Below are 15,538 nucleotides of genomic sequence, written 5' to 3'. Positions count from 1 at the left end.
GGTGTTTGAGACCTGTGTCCTTCATGGTTGAGAACAATTTGTAAGCAGTATACTCTATATTATTATTCAGAGTTCAGAGTTCTAAACGGTGAGGTAATGCATGTGATAAAAGTTTTTTCTTTTTTTTTTCTTTTCATTTTTGTGTTAAGTATGCATCTGAACTCACCACAGTAATATGGCCGTACATAAAAAAAAAGTATTTGGTATACACTGGGCACTTTTATATATGTGGTCGCCCGCTTTTTTACAGGACCCAAAGTAGTTTAGACAATTGGCCGGTTGCTTAGCTGTTCCAAGGCCAGATGTCTGTTATTCCCATGTTATATTACTTACAATTAAGTAGATAAAGGACCTAGAGTTGATTTCAAGCAGTTGAAGTCCAAAGCCATTATTAGGCTGAAAAATCAAAGCAAGGCTATCACAGAGATTGCAAAAAGATTAGATGTGGCTAAATCAACTACTTGGTACAATCTTGAAAAGAAAGAACGCTTTGGAGATCTCATGATCACCAAAAGGCCCATAAAATCCACAGGAAACAGTTGTGGTGAATGAATGTGGATTCTTTTCCACAGTTTTCCTGTTGGCCAGATCAGGAGGCAAGGGTTTTCCACAAAATATAAACCATTAATAAGCTTCAAAAACAGGAAGACTAGATCAGAGTTTCAAAAACATCTGGGGGAAAAAAGCACATAAATTTATGGAGCAACAGTTCAACTTGTAGCAGAATAATAGTAATAGAGTATGTAAAAGAAAAGGATCTGCTCATGATCCAAAGCCATTTAATCATATTCCATGAGCATGTATGGCAGCCAGTGGAACCGGATTTGTTGATTTATTGATAAATAATTAATTATAAAGTGTATATTAAATTCCTTTTCAGGAACTCGAGCTGCAGCTTCGCCTCTGCCCTCTGCGGTACGGAAGCCTATCAGCTTACGGAGGTTGTACCACGTGCCATTGCCCACAGAAGCCCCTACGCAATACATCAGCGCTCATGGGTAAATCCTATGGTTCAGCAGGTCAAGCCCCTGCATCCCTGCACACCATGGCGGTGTTGCAGGCATATCAGGCTGACCTGCTGCATAAGTTGGATGTGGGAGGTGCCCCGGGCAGCCATTTTGATAAGCTTTGCTGTATGGTGGATCTGGCTCTCAGAGCCACTGAAGAGACTGCTAGGGCCATTGGCCAGTCTGTGGCTGCCCTGGTGTCCACAGAAAGGCACCTGCGACTCGCTCTCCACCTGTGAGGGATCCTGCGTGGCGCTCAGCGTCGAAGCCTGGTTAGTTGACAGATCTGAGGACTGTCATCTTCAACAGGAAGGCTTTGTCTGTGGTTCTAACACAGGACTTTTTGGGGATCCGGCCGTGATGCACACTGTAGAGCGAGGCTACTCCATTCAGTTCAGGTCTCCTCCGCCCTGTTTTCACGGGGTTCTTCCCACTCTGGTGGGAAGCCAGCAGGCTCTGGTCATGGAACAGGAAGTAAACACTCCTGAGGAAGGAGGCCATCAAGGTGGTCCCTCCATCATAACAAGAGTCCGGGTTCTACGGCCGGTACTTCATAGTTCCCAAAAAAGGACGGAGGGTTGCGTCCTATCTTAGATCTACGTCAGCTGAACCTCTTTTTTAATGATCTCAGGTTCAAGATGCGAGGACTGGTTTGTCACGGTAGAGCTAATGGATGCATACTTTCATGTATCCATTCTACCTTCTCACAGGAAAATCCTAACGTTCACTTTCGGGGCCAAAGCTTACCAATACCAGGTTCTACCGTTTGGCCTTGCCCTTTCACCCCGTTCCTTCACAAAATGTGTGGATGTGGCTCTGATTCCCCTGAGGTTTCATGGCATCCGCATCCTCAACTACATCGACGATTGGTTGATCCTAGCTCAATCAGAGCAGTTGGCGGTCCGGCATTGAGATGTCGTTCCCACCCACGTGAAGGTGTTGAGGTTTCAGCTGAATGCCGGGAGGAGTGTGCTTTCTCCTTTACAGAGAACCACCTATCTCGGTGTCATATCGGATTCGACTACTTTGCGTGCGCAGCTTTCCCATGCCTGCATTGTTGCAATCCTTACGGCTTTCAGGAAGGTCAGAGAAGGGCAGCTTCTCACTGTCAAGCAGTTCCAGAAACCCGTGGGTTCTCACAGAGGCAACACCCTCCGCACCATCAAGGTCATGCGTCGATGCCTACGTGCCTTAGATGTTTGGAGAGATCCCTGGTTCCTATCTCTAGGCCCCATGCTGGGAGTCCTCAGTTGTTGCTTAATGCTAATGACAAATGCGTCCCTCATGGGGTGGGGAGCGATCATGAGTAATCAAATGCCTAGAGATGCTGGCCCTGCTTCTAGCACTGAAGCATTTCCTCTCAGACCTTAGAGGTCACCACGTGTGGTGGAGAAGGTTTGGGAGAAATTCTGAACTGCTCAGGTGGATCTGTTCACGTCTTGAGAGATATCGCTCAGTCCCCTATGGTTCTCCCTTACTCCAACAGCCTCGCTGGGGATGGACGCCATGGCTCAGGCGTGGCCGAGGCTGCGTCTGTATGCCTTTCCCCCAGTCACGCTGCTTCCAGGAGTTCTAGAGAGAGTTCACCGGGACAGAGTCTCCTCCTGGTAGCTTCAAGGTGGCAGAGCAAACCATGGTTCACAGACCTGGTAGCTCTCCTCAAGCACCCTCAATGGGAGATTCCTCTGAGGAGCCATATTTCACCCCTGCCCAGAGCTGTGGAGTCTGTGGCTGTGGCCCCTGCTGTGGTCCCCTCCTTCCTGGAGTTTACCCCAGGTATGTCCAGTGCCTCTCTGTACCCCCGTATGGGTTACATACCCAAGGTGCCCTCGGTTGTCCCATGACCCGTGAGATTACAGGCATTCTATCCTCCTCCGTTTTAGGCCTCAGACCAGGAGCAACTAAACTGGCTCTGTCCGTTGCACTCACTGGACACCTACGTCCACAGGACGAGTCTTTGGAGAAGGACCGATCAGCTGTTTGTCTGCTACGGCCCTCCCAAGAGAGGCCTCCCTGCTAATAAGCAGACTCTGTGCAGGTGGATTGTTGTGTGTCGCTGTGTCTCTATGCCACACTCCCAGTGTCCCTGCAGCACATCCTTCTCCCGTACAGAAGCTGACGCTGCCCTTACTCATATGCGTTTTCTACTTCTGGTCGTGACGTCACCTCACCGGTGATGGCCAGCGTCCAATTTTTGACTGATTACACAAATTATTTTAGAGCGTGAACACTCGGGCGTGTTCCCCCAAGCGTTTCAACGCAGCGTCTTGTTCCCTTAGGGAACTGGGGTTACATACGTGACCTAGAGACATTCTCTGACCTAATCAAAATGCCCATTGGGCTGCTCTTCGCACTAAAGGTGGATAATAATTTGAAAAACTTGGTTAGGATGAAGGTTCTGTAGCGGCTGAGTCAATCAGCTGGCCTTAATCCAATTAAGCTTCACATTTCACATTTCACTTTCACATTTTGAAGCAGGGTTTATTAGGGTCTTAAAAAATCTAATAAAGTCTTAAATTTAAAAAAATATCTCAATTTTAGGTCTTAAAAAAGTCTTAAATTTGCTCGATTAAGGCCAGTTGCTAACAACATATTTGTGTGTGTGTTTTTGATGTCGTGATATAGGTCTTAAATTTCATCCTGAAAATGGTCTTAAAAAAGTCTTAAATCTGACTTAGTGAAACCTGCAGAGGAAAGGATTTGTACCAAGTCTTAAAAAATAATAATTTAGTTCATGGTTTAGTTCATGATAGGTTGCGTAATTATTTTGGTCCCTAAAAACCTTGACTGATAGGGGTGGAGAGGGTTGCTGAAAAGAGCAGTGAAAGTAATGAGCTTATAACTGAGCTTGTGCAAATGGCTACGAAAGGAGAAAATGGCCGACCACAGCAACGGACCTAACCTTCGTTAACCCTCCCCTTTTTTATATCCTCCCTCTCTTGCACATGACAGCAGCCCAAGATGGATTCCCCAGCCACATGAATGCATTTATAAATGTATTTCCCCTGGATTTATTGCAGCTCAATCGCAAAATGATGAACAGACCGGAGACCCTTCGGCCTGCCGATCCTCACGAGGGAAAAGAAAAAGCGAGGCAGAGAGAGCTGTGGATGGAGGGAAGGGGGAGTAGTGACATAGATAGAGCCCCCCTCTAAATCCCCTCCACCACCTGTGAGATAGAGCAGTATAGCTCAGTCTGCCAGGCGATGTGCTCATTCCTCCAAGCTCTGCCACCAGGGAGTAAGGGGCCCCAGCTATAAACTTAATGAAGTTTGACTGAACTCATCAGCTTTTGAGCCACAATTTCGGAAACTAGGAAAGCAGATGCAAAGGGGTGAAATGCAGAAATTTCCAGGTTTCACGTAGACATCAATACTTCTCTCCACAAATTCTTCAAGCATTTAGACGGATAGGGACCTATAATTTACAAAAAAATGAGATGTTTCATTATGTAAGTACTATGATTTAAGTACTTTTGGCATTAGTGACCTGGAAAAGGTCAGCATCCAGACTTGAACATTATGTTGCGTTTGTGGGATCTTTAACATGCATCTAACTTTTGCCTTTTTTTTTCTCCGGTCACATAAATGCATTACTTTTCACTTTTTGAATCGTACCTCCTTTATATACTTCCCTCTCCCTTACCTCTCTCTCCCTATTTACTTTTGTCCATTTTCTCATGGTGGGTGGATCTTGCCATGCACTTCACGTCGGAGTCGGTGTGTGTTGCCATGGTGGTTGCTAGGGATTTATCCAGGAGTGACGTGAAAAGTCCGAATATTAAAGGTGTCCTTCTGATGAGGCGAGGCTGCTTGAAGCTGCTCGGAATGAGCAATCACCTTGCTGCATCCCCCCCCCCCGCCTTTTCTCATTGCACCGTTTCTTTTTTATTTTTGTTAATGTAACATTTTAGGAATATTAGTATTGCTCCCCAAAAAGATAGAAATCATAAAACACAGCATGCCAGAGCTTTATCTGTTTACTCCACATTAACATCCATGTTGGTAGCAAGCATAACAGCCATCGTGTTACAGGCACATCCTCTCTCTTTCCAAAATCCACGTTTCCACACCTTCACTGAAGTGCTATGCTGCAGGCTCACCTCCTAATTGTATGCTTTTCAAATGTCCTTGAAACTGAGGCTTGCGTTCGAGGCTATGGATGCCATTGCAAGCGGGACAAAAAAGCAATCAGTATTACCTAACAGTTCTCCAAAGATGTTAATGTAAGGCTGCGATGCGAGCATGGCGTAGGGACCCGGTGACCTCTGCACTTGTCTTAATAGAATGAAGAATGAAGAATATGATATACGTGCCCTGATAATTTACATAAATGAAAACACCAGAATTACTTTTAAACATTTACAAGAATATTTTGTGTTCATGCTCTATGTTGTGTATTGGGTTTCATTAATAGACATACATCTGCATAAACCCTCCGTATTTGTCCATGCCTGTGTTGATTAGACAATTAAAAACTTGAAAAGTATTAATTTAAGGTACATTTAGAACTGATACAAATATGTGATTAAATTGCGATTAATTACGATTAAATATTTGAATGAATTGACAGCCCTAATTTTATATATATATATATATATATATATATATATATATATATATATATATATATATATATATATATATTCATTTGAGTGGTTCACATCAAATGGTAGATTTTAATGAGATCTGTTACAGTTTTTTTTTTTATCAACGCTTAAAATACTTTAGGTTGGAGATCATGTCACGCTTCCTGACTACTCACAGCCTGCAGTGTAAGGGATGATTTATTTCTTCTCCCATGAAGTAGGCTGTGTCTAATCACATACACCTATATGTTTCCAAACTTTGGGCTGCATTTATCATACTTTATTTATAATGCGGTGGAATAAAACAGATTTGCACGGATCGCACTTGGTTTTTCCTGAGAGAACTTCCTGACTTGCTTTTATTTTTGCTCTTTAGGTGTCCAGTGATCAAATGGCGGGAAGAGGACTAGAAGTCTTAAAGAGTGAGGTAGCGAGGAACACACAAACACACATAGTTTTTCTTCCTGCTTTCAAGGCGGATCATCAGATAATATGTTTGGCCAAGTTTACTAGTTAACATCCTGTTTCAGTAGAACAGATCAGAAGTCCCAACCGCCAGGTCATGATTCAGAACCTGGCCGAAGATGCCTTGTTACCAGGTAGCAAGAATATGACATGACGCTGTATTATGAATTGTGCGTTTTGCACTTTAAGAGCCTGTATCCAAATTTACATATGGTGATTTCAGAGAACATTATTTCTACACTTAAAACCGGTTCAGCGAAATGCTATTGTTGAGTGTTCAACAAACACCCATTGAAAGTTTCCTTAGTGCAGGAGGCAAGAAACGACCCAACAATGGTGATAACAGAGAGACAGATGCTGATGAGAAAAAAAAAGGAAAAAAGAAAGCAGCCTTTAACTAAAATATTCTGTATGATGACTCGTAACTATGATATGGTTTCGTCTCTGTGGGCAGTTCACGTGAACACGCCCCATCAAACGGCCCACAGAAATATTTTCTAAACAAAACTGGTCCATGGTGTACAAAAGCTTGTTTAACCCTGGAATTGATTATGTCTATTAGATACATAGAAATATCATTATTATATTACCAAATGTCACTAACGACCCTATGTCATAAAGCTTCAGTATGCAAGCCTGAAAGCACCCTACCCTAATATGAGGCAGGTAGTATTTAGCATCAAAGGTTCAAATTACTCTCTCAAACAGAATTTCCATTTTTGAGTGTTAAATATGTGACTGGATCGCACGTGACCCTTCATACCATTGTGTCAATTCAAATCAAATTCAGGTTCTGGAGGGTCTTCAGAGATTCTTGTTTTATTCTCTTATTAATAATCTTTAATTAATCATATCATATGGTTTTAAAATGTAAATTGATGTAGGTAAACGCTACAGTGCCAAGTCTAAAGGCTGTTCTACCCCCCTGTATAGTGATAGACAGAGTACTCCAGAATTATAGCCATCTTTTCATGCTTTTCATCCATTTAGCTTTAATTAGAGAAAAAAAAGCGCATGCAATGAGTCATATTTGTTGTATTTTGCATCTTTTTGAAAAACCAGTTGAATAACCTCCTGGCAGATTTGTAATAAAATAAGATAAGATATACCTTTATTTGTCCCACAATGGGGAAATTTCTAAGGAGAGGAGCTGCTGCAACAGGCTGCCACTTGGGCGGCGCCAAGTTATAATGTGAACTAATAACCACTTTTAAAGTAATAACCTCCTGGCAGAGCAAACTGGGTTTATGGGCTAGAATATCCTGGTACTCTAAAGAATTGAATGGACCACCATTTTTGAAGCAACAAAAAAGTCAGCAATTATCCACCACCAATTTTCTTCAAATAAAAAACAATTAAATGAATAATCGTTTTATTAGACTTAAGGACATTTTTTTCGTTTTTTTCCCTGATTATTTGTATGTTTAGATGACTGAATAAAATTTTATGTTGAAAAATAAAGATAATAGGTCACTCATAGGATATAAATAGATGGAGCCTCGCTTGATAACCTTTTACGTTTCCATAGACAGCGCACCTCTTGTGCCTAACGAAACAAAACTCCATCCATTTTGCTTTGTGTCATTCTAACAGAGAAAGTGCTGTTTATCAAAATGTCAGTAATCACCTCTTAAAACTCATAAAACTAACAGTAGTTGTGTAGCACTGAGGAGCTGTCTAATAATGGTCACGTTCAGCATTACAGGCCAGAGATAGAAAGGGGTTAGGGTTAGGGTCCTGTTCATCTCGCCTCATCCCCTTTCTCTTTTTCTCATTCTCTCTCTTTCTCAATTTCTCTCTCTCTCAAACACACACACTGTGATCGATAACTGATCAATAACTAAAATTGGCTACTTAATGGCTCTTTGCTTGAGAATTAGGCAGATTCTTTCTAGTATATGCCTTGTTTGTTTTACTCCATTTGGATTTCTTGATGGCTTGCTGACATCTTTGGCACCGGGGGGCAAAACACGCAGTTGACGCATCGTGACGCGACCGTCCAGAAGCTGCAGAGAGATCTGCTTTTGTCTCATCAGGCCCGCGATTCCCAGAGTGCTCAGGTAAAGCTGCTGTAATTATAACCAAAAAGTCATTTGTTTTTTCATTTGTCGATTTTGCTCCATCCAAATTCTTCATTCTGTGTTTCAAAAACTTATGAAAAAAAAAAAATGTCCCTGTGTGTGTGTGTGTGTGTGTGTGTGTGTGTGTGTGTGTGTGTGTGTGTGTGTGATCGTGTCTCACTCGCCAATGGCATTTTGCGTCCTACTGTATTGATTGCCCTCGTTGTAAACTGATGCGTAAACGAACGCGTGAGGCGGCATTTATATTGTGCAATTATGTTACGAAGTAGCGAGACAAACATAACGGCGCACGTAAGCGCCATATCATTCGCTCAGGTTTAATAGAGCGTCCGGAATTCGTGTTGATTACAGCAGCAGCTGTGTTTGCATTTCATTTTCCCGTCAGGACGACAGCGCAATGGCGACCCTCCATCACAATTCAAATGCAGTATTGATCAGGGAGCGGCTGGGGAGTTCCAATCAAAACCCCGGCGAACGCTTTGCATCCATTTCATCATTCGCGTTTAAGTCGGAACAAAACAAAAGAAACATTCTCCCTCCATCACTCTCTATAAAGGAATCCTTTTTCTCGTTCCTTCCGTTCACCATGAAAACTAGGCGTTTTTGCCCCTTTTTTCCGACTTGTAGTGTGCTAATGTCACGATTTAAATGAAGTATTGATCAGTTTAGGTGGGGAGAATGGAGCGAGCGAGCAAGCGATTGTAAGGCAAAGAAAGAAAGAGCCGGGTTATCGGCTTGCATCACACACCGAAAGCAAGAGCGTAGGGATGAGACTGGGGTGGGTTTTTTTGTTGTTTTTCTTTTTTTTTTTTTTTTAGGATTAACAATGAAAGAAAGATTTCTCTTCCCCTCACATTTCTTGAATTCTTGAACCCTTCAGGAATTTGAGTGGGATGCCAAAAAAAGGAACCTGGGAAGAGACAGCGATTTTGCCGCGTTCGTCCTCAGAAGAGCGCAGTCAGTGGTGAAGAAGGTGAAGAAGGCGTGCTCGAGTTAGGCGGTGGAGGTGAATTTTGTGGATTACTCCTGGGCCTCTAATGAACGTGGCAGATTAATTGATCTTCGGGTTTGTGCCGAGGCCTCCATTTTTACATTGTGTCCCGGAGCAGAAGAGCAATCTGTCGTGATGCTGGACTGGAGCGGTACCTTGGCGTCTGCGTGCATCTTCCTTCCTTCCTTTATTCCTTCCTTCCTTTCTTCCTTCCTTCCTTCCTTCCTTCCTTCCTTCCTTCTTCTGTCTGTGTTGTCCTCCTCCTCTACTACTCCTCTCTCTCTCTCTCTCTCTCTCTCTCTCTCCTCTCGTGACAATTCTGCGTTAATTACGAGATTAATTATTTATTTTGCGATGCGACACTGTGGGCCTTTAACTTTCCTGATCCAAGTTTTTTTCATTGAGGATTTTAAATGGCTTTTCGGAATTTCCTACATTTGTCCATTTCCTGATCGCGTTAAAAGCTTTGCATTGTCGCAGTTTTTAACTTTTTTTTTTTTTTTAACCTTCTCGAGCCCAAAGAAAAAAGCGAACGCCAAAAACAGCGTGATTACACATTCGGGTTACGAGGGATTGATTTTAGGTTATTTATTCAGGGGAAAATATCGGGGTGTTAAGGATGAGGGACAAAGGAAGGATCTGTGTCTTTTTTTGCGTTAGGATAGCATCCATGGAGGGTTTCGCAAGAGGCGAGGCTCTTTGTAGTGGATTGATTTTTCTCTTCCTCTGCGCCCTGCCTCCTTTTACCGTTCAATAGCTGGACATCCAGGAGCAGAGGCTGTGGGAGCTACAGAGGGAGCTGCAGGAGAAGCAGCAGGAGCTGCGGAGAGGACACAACCGCCTCCAGCAGCTCAGCGTTGAGCTCAAGAGCTCGACGAGGAACGCTCAAGAGCTACAGGGTCAGGTAAAACAACCACTACCAGGCCCAGGCTGCTTAGGCCTTCTCTTTCTTTTTCTCTCCCTCTGTCTCTCTCTCTCTCTATCTCTCTCTCTCTAACTCTCTCAGACTTATTTCCTTTATCTGTGTGTGCAGTCATATGCATCTTAAGCTTTAAATAGCTTCATTCTTTCCTTTTATCAGCTCTCATCTTGTCATGTTTTCTCTGTAATTGCAGTGTTATGATCAATATGGAGATGACACGCACGCCGTGTCTGTGTCTGTGAGGTCTTGGCCCAGCACTGCATTCATTCAATTCAAATGATCTGATATGTAACGTGACGCGTCTTCACGCCGCCTCTTGTACGTGATTACAATGCGATGTATATTGTGCAGATGATTGGAAGACATGTGGTGTATCATTAAAATGTGCCCAGGTTTAGCATGACGTACAAGTGCATGATGGGTGATGAAAGAACTGATTCTTCTAAGATGGTTGCCACTGCCTGCATCTGTATCCATTTAGTGCTCTTACTATATTCAGATTCATATGGGACTTGGGTGTGGCTTAGAATGAAAGTTTGTTTAATTGTTTGTTTGTTTATTTTTTATTTCAGTAACAGCATACAGCATGGTGTGTGTGTGTGTGTGTGTGTGTGTGTGTGTGTGTGTGTGTGTGTGTGTGTGTGGGAAGGGGTGGGCTTACATCACTCAGCTACATCACTCCAATTTATAGTTAGCCTCTGTGAGAGATTTGTGCAGGTGTTTTATTATACTAATATTTGTAATTGCTTACACAAGAGTTTTTGTAGCTGCATCTCTAAAAACTTTGATCTGTTTCCATTTCCTAAAATTTCCTTCAAACTTTTTAATTGTCACGTAGGATCTGGTTTACTGTAATTTCCGGACTATTAAGCGCACCCAAATATAAGCCGCACCCACTGAATTTTACAAAGATTTTTATTTTGAACATAAATAAGCCGCAACTGAAACTGATGAACTTTACACAGGCTTTAACGAAAGACAGTGTCTGTTACACAGCTTGTATCTAAACAGTAGCCTACCAAGAAAGTCATTGTTCACTGTCTTCCTTCTTCTTTTCACAACAATTTCTCTTGAGAGTTTTTCTTTTGGCATCATCTTGCGTTTAAAAATCATCACCGGTGAAGCTTTTCTCCCGATGCCATGCAGCTCAGAACACAGGTGAAGTGCGTTTTTTTCATGCCCGGTTGTTTTTTAGCGTGACGTCACAGTGCGAGTGAGCCGCAGGTCAAACGTCAGAGAAACCTCATCCATATTTATGATGTGGTGCGGCCCGATTGAGTGGGAGCGCGATTTCATATTAAGAATTTCATTGGTTCACCTTAACCCGTTCGGCAAGTTTATTGGTCTAATGTTATGGGGCTCAGTTTTTTGGCTTGAAGCTTGCGAACCCGGGAAAAACCCAGGATAAATTAGCCACTTCATTAAGCCGCGGGTTTCAAAGAGTGGGAAAAAAAGTGGTGTCTTTTATTCTGGAAAATACGGTCGTTTTAACTTTTGTAATATTTCTATTTGTTTATTCCTTCAATCTAGAATAATGTATCCGTATTCAGTTAGGCCGACATTCCTTATGAGACTGGGTTCAAATACAGGCTCGTTCAAACACAATTCCTAATTCCCAATATGGATTCCAAGACGGCTGTTCGTGCCTGTTTGACAGACTTCCCTGCTCTATTGGGCTGACAGTTTACTCTGACAAGTGTTGGGACGTCTCGGAAAGCTGGATTATCCCTGCATCGCCAGAGAAAAAAAATACAAGCAAGCTGTTCAGTGTGTCTGTCGAGTCCTGTGTCTTCTAGACCTGTGAATGTACAAGCAGCACGTTCTCCTGTGCATTAAGAGCCATTTTGAATGTACATCTAAAAATTCAGTCATGAGCATGCGGCAGTGTGATGCATAAACAAACAAGACGATGCCCCCGGCTTGGTGCTGGAGCCGGCGAAGATTTGCTTCACTGCAACTCGAAGAATATCACAACCCTCCCTTCCTGCCTCAGAAAAAAAAAACTGCTGACCAATCAGAGGCTGGCATAGCAGCGTCCATCAGGAAACAGCCATGTCACCTGTCGCTAAGCGTCACGGCAGGCTCGAGCGAGGAGAGAGAGAAAGAGAGCGAGCCGTGTTGAAGGAGGCTGAAAAGTAATTCAGCACCGGCATGACCTGTCCGCTTCTCATTAGGGCCATGTGCAGATTGCTCGACTTTCTCCCCATTCTGCCTATACGATACAGACAAATAATGAGAGAGGACGGGAACGGTGGCGCGATTGTGTTTTGGAAGCGATCTCTCAATTTATCATGAAAGCTATATCTGATCAGCCACTTGTAAAAAAAAAAAAACCTCTATGTGCCAAACATAATATTTGTTTGCCAAAACATTATATTTGCCATAATTATTGTTCAATTTAATTCCAGATGTGTATGTGAGGAATATAGATCAAGTAGCCGCAATAGCATTGTTGAGGTCAGGCAGTGATGCTGTGTGAGGAGGCTTTAGTTCCAGTTGATCCCAAATGTATTCAGTGGTGTTCTTCTACTCATATTGGGTAAATACACTATATGGGCATAAGCAAAGCAGCGTTGCATAAATAAAGCAGTAATACAAGAATGTACAAGTTTGTTCCTTGTAATTTTAAGTTTGTCCTTAAAGAGCAATCCAGTGGCGACCGTGGCAAGGAAAAACTCCCTGAGATGGCATGAGGAAGAAACCTTGAGAGGAACCAGACTCAAAAGGAAGACATATGTGGTTCTTCCTCAAACTGTACAAAGTTGGAGGCACACAATTGTATATGATGCCTTTGGATGCACTAGCATTCAGTTTTCCATTCACTTGAACTAGGAGACCCAAACCTGTTGCAGCATGACAATACCTCTGTGCACAAAGCGAGCACCATGAAGATATGGTTTACATGTGGACTTTATATGGCCTGCTACAGAGCTGCAGTCTCAACCCTGTTGAACACAATTGGGATGAACTGGAACGCTGACTTAACTACCAACCTTGTGATTGGATGAGCACAAACCCCAATAACCAGACTCCCAGTATAGTGGAACATCTGCCCAGTGGAGGTTACTATAACAGCAAATGGTGACTAAATGTGGAATTGGATATTTAAAATATACAGTATATCACAAAAGTGAGTGCACCCCTATTATAAAACTATTTTACTATCTTCTCAAAGGACAATACTATAAAAAATGAAAGCTGGATATATTTTAGAGTAGTCAATGTGCAGCTTGTTAAGCAGTACAGATTTACTGTCCTCTGAAAATAACTCAACTTACAGCCATTATTGTATAAATATCTGGCAACAAAAGTGAGTACACCCTAAGTGAACATCCTAAAAACTGTGTCAGTGTAAATCTTTTGTTTGAGCACCATTATTATCTGCCTAAATCCTCCTGGGCATGGAATTCACCAGAGCTGCACAGGTTGTTGCTGGGATCCTCTTACACTCCTCCATAATGACATTATGGAGCTGCTGGATGTTAGACACATGGCGCTTCTCCACCTTCATTATAATGTTGGAAAACTGCTGTTCAGCCCAGTTTCTGAAGTGAGGGCATCATGTTCTGCTTCAGAATGTCACATTACATGAATCCATGTTTTCCTCAATAAACTGGAGCTCCCCAGTATGCAGCAGCGCTCATGCAGCCCCAGACCATGATGCTACCACCATTAGCTTGACTGTAATACACAATTTTCTTGGTACTTCTCACCAGGGTGTCACCACACATGCTGGACACCATCTGAGCCAAGCAAGTTTATCTTAGTCTCATCAGACCACAGGACATGGTTCAAGTGATTCATGCTCTTAGACAGGTTGTCTTCAGCAAACAGTTTGCAGGCTTTCTTGTGAGCCAGCTTCAGAAGAGGCTTCTTTCTGGGAAGATGACATGCTAACCGACTTGTTGCAGTATGTGGCAGACTTTCCACTTCTGCAACCTCTAAAGCAATGCTGCAGCACTCGCGCGTCTGTTTTTGAAGCAGCTTCTGCACCTGACCCACAACATGAGGAGTCGACTTCTTAGATGGACCCTTTGAGAAGTCGGTTTCTAGTGGAACCTGTATTGGAAAACCTCTGTATGACTCTGGCCACTGCACTGTAACTCAGTTTCAGGGTGATACCGATCTTCTTATAGCCTCGGCATCTTTGTAGAGAGCAACAATTCTAATTCTCAAATCCTCAGAGAGTTCTTTGCCATGAGGTGCCATGTTGAACATCCAGTGGTCATTAGGAGATAATTGTACTCAAAGCACCAAATTTTAACTTCTCTAATACACGATTCACAAATTTGTATGGTCATGTCAAGCAGATAAAAACATCAGCATGATGAATAGGACATGTGACTTTGCATAGTTACACAACTTACAGATGTTATCACAGGGTGTACTCACTTTCGTTGCCAGTTATTTAGACAATAATGGCTGAATGTTGAGTTATTTTTAGAGGACAGTAAATCTGTACTGCTACACAAGCTGCATATTGATGTCCTAAAATATATCCAGCTTTCAGTTCTATAGTATTGTCCCTTGAGAAGATCTACTACAATGATTGCTGAAATATTAGGGGTATACTCACTTTTGTAAGATTCTGTACATACAAATCGTATGGTCAAGGTGTTTACAAACCTTTGTCTATATAGTGTGTCACAGTGAATCACTACACACTACTCAATGTGTAAGAAGAGTGTTGGGAGTGTAATAAAACACAGCACAATGTGAATGGGATGTTCAAAAGGCACATCATATTTGTGTGTTCAGAAACTTTTGTCTATACAGTGTTTAATATATTGATTGTATATATTTTAAACTTTGAGGTCATATTTTGGGGTCAGTTACGTCTGGGTGAAGCATGGTGTCTAAAAAAAGAGTAATTGATGATGACTTTAAAGAGAAAAGTAAACAGGATGTTCTTTTTTGTTGTCAGTGAGATCCAAGTTAGCCATTCTCTTAGCTTATGAACTTACTGTAGCAGAGGGCAGTTATTTGTCCAAGCACATCACTTTAATGTTCATTATGTGTTTGCTGAAGTAAAAAAAAAAACAGGTCATCTTTTTAAATGTGACCTACATTCAATGAATGGTAAAATGTTTTATAGATCTGCAGTTTGATGATTGATTATAGTAACAAGAATCTGATCCTTGGTCATATTAACTATTAAACTAGACTTTGATGCAACAGAGCATGTTGTACTGGATTGTAAAACTGGATTGCTTTGTTTCTACCTGAATAAAGTGTGTTTTTTTCCTTTCTTGTAGCTACTTGAGGCAAGGACTCGTGTGGTCCAGGTGGAGACTGAGAATGAAGCTCTGCTGGAATATAAGTGTTTACATAAATCCGAGGTAATTCATTAGTTTCATTTCAGAAACTTTAAAAAGTCTCTCTTTTCTTTTATTCCAAATGTTTTCGTAATTTTCTTAATTATATATACTAAATTCAGATTTTGCTTACTTTTTTTTTTTTTTTTTTTACATTATATGCCATATT

At 42.1% G+C, this 15,538-nt stretch overlaps 1 protein-coding gene across 13 annotated transcripts in view; it reads left to right on the top strand.

Annotated features, from left to right (window-relative positions):
* LOC124390753 (plectin) overlaps nt 1–15,538 on the top strand; it is a 169,949-nt gene that overhangs the window by 86,632 nt on the left and 67,779 nt on the right. For 12 of the 13 annotated variants that reach the window (XM_046856736.1, XM_046856732.1, XM_046856735.1 and 9 more), the window contains 4 exons: nt 5,972–6,022; nt 8,037–8,120; nt 9,890–10,036; nt 15,310–15,393. In XM_046856736.1, the coding sequence (XP_046712692.1) occupies nt 5,972–6,022; nt 8,037–8,120; nt 9,890–10,036; nt 15,310–15,393 (366 nt within the window). The remainder of the gene's footprint in view (nt 1–5,971; nt 6,023–8,036; nt 8,121–9,889; nt 10,037–15,309; nt 15,394–15,538) is intronic. The other variant, XM_046856742.1, reaches the window with a different exon arrangement.

The sequence above is a fragment of the Silurus meridionalis genome, chromosome 9, assembly GCF_014805685.1.
Source record: "Silurus meridionalis isolate SWU-2019-XX chromosome 9, ASM1480568v1, whole genome shotgun sequence".
NCBI lineage: Eukaryota > Metazoa > Chordata > Actinopteri > Siluriformes > Siluridae > Silurus > Silurus meridionalis.
Note: the sequence above shows the minus strand (reverse complement) of the source record. Positions and strands in the feature narration are given on the sequence as shown.